General features: G+C 44.0%; 1 protein-coding gene across 3 annotated transcripts in view; it reads left to right on the forward strand.

The window, feature by feature from the left end:
* RASGRF1 (Ras protein specific guanine nucleotide releasing factor 1) overlaps positions 1 to 5,705 on the forward strand; it is a 126,639-nt gene extending 120,934 nt beyond the window's left edge. For all 3 annotated transcript variants that reach the window (XM_017886868.1, XM_017886869.1, XM_017886872.1), the window contains one exon: positions 5,479 to 5,705. In XM_017886868.1, coding sequence (XP_017742357.1) covers positions 5,479 to 5,571 — 93 coding nt within the window. In that variant the 3' untranslated portion in view covers positions 5,572 to 5,705. The remainder of the gene's footprint in view (positions 1 to 5,478) is intronic.
* Positions 5,706 to 6,000: the final 295 nt, after the last annotated feature.

Below are 6,000 nucleotides of genomic sequence, written 5' to 3' on the forward strand. Positions count from 1 at the left end.
GGGAAGCCCTGAAAGGAGGTTGTATAATTGGATTAGTTTGCATTTTTGAAAGATTGCAAGGCCATGTAAGAGAATGACTGGTCTGGCACGCCACTATGCCCTAGTAATTTTTGTGTTTTTAGTAGAGACGGAGTTTCACCATATTGATCAGGCTGGTCTCAAACTCCTGACCTCAGGTGATTCACTCACCTCAGCCTCCCAAAGTGTTGGGATTACAGGCATGAGCCACCGCACCCAGCCTCCAATCCTATGACCTTTCTTCTCTGCCCAGAGATACAGCATCTTAACCTCCTAGTGTGCAGTTCGCAAAAACATCCAACTCCAGACACACCCTCAAGCACACCAGAAAATCAAGCTTTTATTGTTTTTCCCTTCTAATGTCCTTTGTGATCGATGTATTGTTTGAGAATGTGTCTATTTTTTGCCACGTTCTGAGAACTCATGATCTGCTTTATAACCGATAGCCATATCGAAGGAGAAAAATCAGTGGAGCAACTACAATTAGTTAAACTGGCCACTTTTGCTTTGCTTTCCATTAATTCTCTCACTCTACAAATATTCACTGAGCAAGTCCTACATGCCAAGCACTCTAGTAGGCTCTTGGCTCAGCAGTGAACAAAATAGATAAACTCTTGGCCGTCACGAGCTTGCCTTCTAGAGGGAGATAGACTAAGAGGCAAAAAATATAATATGACAGATGATGATTACAACCATGGAAGAAATGAAGCAAGGGAGAGGAATGGGAGGTTGGGAAAGGAATAGGGGGCCATGGGGTCCTAGAATTTTCTTTTCTTTTCTTTCTTTCTCTCTCTCTTTCCTTCCTTCCTTCCTTCCTTCCTTCCTTCCTTCCTTCCTTCCTTCCTTCCTTCTCTCTCTCTCTCTCTCTCTCTTTCTTTCTTTCTTTCGACGGAGGTCTTCCTCTGTCACCCAGGCTGGAGTGCCGTGGCGTGATCCCAGCTACTTTTTGTACTTTTAGTAGAGACAGGCTTTCACCATGTTGGTCAGGCTGGTCTCGAACTCCTGACCTCGTGATCCACCTGCCTCAGCCTCCCAAAGTGCTGGGATTACAGGTGTGACCTAGGATTTTCAGTGTTGGACAAAACAGAAATAAAGGGCATCATAAGCCACAACATCACCTATGTTATGCATCAAAGTGCTTGAATCTAATCAGGAGGAACCAACAGACAATTTCAGAATATGGGACGTTCTGTGAGACAACTGGTCTGTAACTCAGTGGTATGCTAGTAAATGTTAAACTGGTTTTGGGGGTGGGGGATTGAGTCCTGATGTGTAGCATTTGCTGTTGAAGAGAAAAACGATTGGAATACTGTTAAAAATGGTAAAATTGGAACACTTGTTTAAAATAGTAGGTTTTTTCAAACCTAATGCAATAGAGGCCAAGACTGTTTCTTGGGGGAGAGAGATTGAACTCAGCTGCAAATACAACAGGGACAAGTGGGGATTTGTCGTCAATGGGTCGAGGAAGGGGGTCAGTGGATGGAAAATTACTAAGAGGAGATATCAAGAGTAGGGGAATTCTTGCTGAACTGGCCTAACGAGGTTTTTATTAAAGTCAGGCCAAGGACTTCAGATATCAGGGTTGGAGAATGAAGAAAAATACACGATCTCGGCTCACTGCAACTTCTGCCTCCCGGGTTCAAGTGATTCTCCTGCCTCAGCCTCCCAAACTAGCTGTGATTACAGGTGCCCGTCACCATGCCTGACTAATTTTTGTATTTTTAGTAGCGACGGGGTTTCACCACATTGGCCAGGCTGGTCTCAAACTCCTGACCTCAAGTGATCCATCTGCTTTGGCCTCCCAAAGTGCTGGGATTATAGAGCCACTACACCTGGTAACGTGAGATTCTTATACCAGCCTGGGATGGGTTGTTTTTGATGATTAAATATGACAACCTTTGTGAAAGGACTTTATAAAAAGCATTGCTGTCTGATGCAAGAACTCGTGCATACATGAGTAACAGTTGGTTTCTGGTCTCCGTGGATGGGGGCGGGATTTTGAGGGCCTGGTGAGGGGGTCTAATGTGGCTAAAGAGGGAGGTTGTTGGCAACTGCATGGCTAGAGCCCCTGCTTTGGAGGCAAGAACTTCAGGGAAAGAGCAGAGGTGTTTAAAGGCAGTGAGTCTCCAGTGTCCATGTGCATCCGAATCACGCCCACCAAAAAGAGTGAGTTGTACTGTATGTACCTTTTTTAAAGTGAAACAATATTCAATGCTTGACAAGCCTACTCTGCTGACAGTGTTGGCCATTGATAAACACTGTCTTGAAAGAAATATGAAAAATGCAGTAAGGAACCCATGATCCTTCTCCTAGGGATTTACACTTTAAAAACTTAGTTGAGGCAAAAGGCTATATTCTAGAAGATCTTCATCGCAACATTTATTTTATATATAAAATAGCAAAAAAACCTGAAAACAACTGGTCAGGAGTTCTCGACCAGCCTGGCCAACATGGTGAAACCCGTCTCTACTAAAAATGCCAGGCGTGGTGGTGCACACCTGTAATCCCAGTTACTCGGGAGGCTGAGGTGGGAGAATTGCATGAACCCAAGACGCAGAGGTTGCAGTGAGCCGAGGTCACACCACTGCCCACAGCTTAGGTGATAGAGCGAGACCTCATCTCAAAAAAAAAAAAAAAAAAAAAAAAAAAACCTGAAAACATATCCAACATATCCAACATATCTTACATACCCAATAATAGAGAAAGAGGTTAGTAAATATAGTGCAAGATGATGCAGTCTTACAGCCACTAAAAAGTGTAACTTTGGAGATTTTGTTATGGAAACATGGACATTTTTCCTAATAGTATAAGTGAAAGCATACCAAGTGCTAGCCATTCCGTAGGTACAACTATGGAAAAGTACTTTTGTATTTTAAGAACTAGACGATCACACACACAAAAAAATGAAAACAGTTATTTTAGAGTGGTGAGATTACGGGCTTCTGTTTTTCTCCAAAAATGTATTTTATATTGTTACATCCTTTCTTCTACAATAAAAAATATTAAGACAAAAGTATCAACATAACTCAGCAGGATTTGAGGGTCTGTGTTTGTGTGTTCATCCAGCCTGGGAACCACAGAGTTGCCATGTGGATCACACAGGGCTCATCCAGAAGGCACCATGGTCACAGTGGGCCCTGGAAAAGTCTCAGAAGTTACCAAGAAAATTCCAGGGTTTTCTTCCATCTCCTGCTTTTTTGTCTCCTTAAACTTTCCCTCAAGCTCTGATGTGCAATACAAATAAATATTACTGACCAGGGCCAGTGGCTCACACCTGTAATCCCAGCACTTTGGGAGGCCAAGGCAAACTCCTGAGGTCAGGAGTTCGAGACCAGCCTTGCCAACATGGTGGAACCCTGTCTCTACTAATAATACAAAAATTAGCCAGGCATGGTGACATGTGCCTGTAATCCCAGCTACTCGGGAGGCTGAGGCAGAAAAATCGCTTGAACTCTGGAGGCTGAGGTTGCAATGAGCCAACATCACATCGCACCACTGTACTCCAGCCTGGGTGACAAGAGTGAAACTCCCCCTCAAAAAATAAATAAATAAATATTACTGCTCTTCAGTCTTCTTTCATTAACAGCTTTGCAATGGTGGTATATGCTGCCAGTCTCCCTCGAAAGTACAATGTCTTAGGAAAATTAGCCTGACTTAGCCAAGTCAGGTCAAGAGTTCGACACCAGCCTGGCCAACATGACAAAACCCTGTCTCTACTAAAATTGATCCTGCACATGCTCACTATGGAGGAAACTAATCAGTTTGCTGATCCCCAGGGAGCTTGGGAGGTAGAGATTCATGCGTTCTAGAAAGGACTGTTCACATGACGCTACTATCTAGACATAAAAGACTATTTCACACAGTCATAAAATCACCATGTCTTTATCAGTGGGTGTAGGTTAAACCAGACTGTGATATCTAAAGTCATCTTCCTAGAAGTGCTGGGTATGAGCTGCTAATCGGACATAGTAATCACTTTATCTGCTATCAGCGTAGCAGACAGCTGGTTCCATCCTTTATAGTAGCAGAGTCAATTAGCCAAGACAAAAGCAGCAGACTTTATTTTTCTCAAGCAGCTATCAAAAGATTCCCAAACATATAATAAGAAAATTTGGCTAGGCACAGTGGCTCGCACCTGTAATCCCAGCACTTCAGGAGGCCGAGGCAGGTGAATCACTTGAGGTCAGGAATTCAAGACCAGCCTGGCCAACATGGCAAAACCCTGTCTCAACTAAAAATACAAAAATTAGCCAGGCATGGTGGTGCATGCCTGGGATCCCAGCTACCCAGGAGACTGAGACGGGAGAATCGCTTGAAACCGGGAGGCAGAGGTTGCCATGAGCCCAGACTGTACCACTGCACTCCAGACTAGGTGACAGAGCAAGATGCTGTCTCAAAAAAATTTTTTTTCTTTCTGCTCTGGATTTATGTAGGGGGGAGAAATGTGCCTTTAGTTCCAAACAACTGACAAATAAATAAGTCTTGGAAAGACACTTTTTGGAGCAGGGGGCTGCCTGTGAGGTTAGAGCTCAGATCTCTCATTGCACATTTAATGCACAGGCATTCAGCAAAATGCTTCAGAGCAGGAGTGGGGTGGGGAGAGAGGAGAAGACAGGATAACCTAACTCATATGATGCATCTTTCTGATTTTCCACTGTTAAGATTTCTCCCCAGGGTAAGAAAAAGGGAGGCTCTTCTCTCACACAGCCTCCATTTCTACTTGCCTCTCTTGGAGTGAATCTCTCACAGTACCATGTAATCCTAGTGTTTAAATATATTTTATCCCAACATTTTATTATAAAACGTTTTATTTTTATTTTATTTTAAGACAAGGTCTGTACCCAAGCTGGGGTACAGTGGTGTGAACACAGCTCACTGCTGCCTTGACCTCGTGGGCTCAAGTGATCCTGCTGCCTCAGCCTCCCATGTAACTGGAACCACAGATGCACACCACAATACCCAGCTACTTTTTTGATTTTTTATAGAAACAGGGTCTCACTTTGTTGCCCAAGCTGGTTTCAAACTCCTGGGTTCAAGTGATCCTCCTGCCTCAGCCTCCCAAAGTGCTGGGATTAGAGGCATGAGCCACCATGCCCAGCCTTATGAAACTTTTCAAACATACGGAAACACTGACAGAATTGTGACAGACAGATCAAACATAAACACTGACAGAATTGTGAACACATATATCTGCCACCTAATTTCTACAATTGACTTTTTTTTACTTTTGTACCAACCTTAATATTATGACAATATTAAATAATAATCCTAAGGCAATACTTACATCAACTACTTAAAACTTATGTCAAGATGGAACGCTACTGAATGCATTTTTGCCTCATGTGCCAACCTGACTCTCCCCAGGAAGAGACTTGGGCCCTAGGAGATAAAGGGCATCCACAATCAGTACTATGGAGGTCCCACAACCCTCCCATTCCCTTTTCTCTTTTCTTTTCTCAGGTAACGCAATATTTACTGGACCAATCTTTTGTAATGGATGAAGAAAGCCTCTACGAATCTTCTCTCCGAATAGAACCAAAACTCCCCACCTGAAGCTGTGCCCAGCCCAGACCCAGCTGTTCCCGGGGACACGTGCTAGATAATACTGTACATATTCGTTTGGTTTCACTGGATTTTCTTCTTCAGTATGTGCTTCTCCAAGAATACAAATTGTCCTTGTTCTTAGATTCTTGTAGAACCGGAATATGAGTTTCTGCACCGTTTCAGACTTTGCCCACCTGTCCCTCCCCTCGTCCCCTGCAGTGCCTGTTTCTTTTAAACAGCTGTACTCTTGGTCCCTCTTCCCTAGACTCCTCACTTTTCTCAGAGGGGAAACAGCACCCTTGCATACAAGAATCTCAGACTCCAGTCCTGCTTCCGTCCCTCCCCAGCCCAGGCTCCTGGGTTGAGGTGGCCACCCAGGCATCCTCCCAGCATGTTCCATGTAGTTGTTATAACTGGGTGGGGGGTGGGGGGTGGGGG

This window comes from Rhinopithecus bieti, unplaced genomic scaffold, assembly GCF_001698545.2.
Source record: "Rhinopithecus bieti isolate Rb0 unplaced genomic scaffold, ASM169854v2 scaffold_15087, whole genome shotgun sequence".
Lineage (NCBI taxonomy): Eukaryota > Metazoa > Chordata > Mammalia > Primates > Cercopithecidae > Rhinopithecus > Rhinopithecus bieti.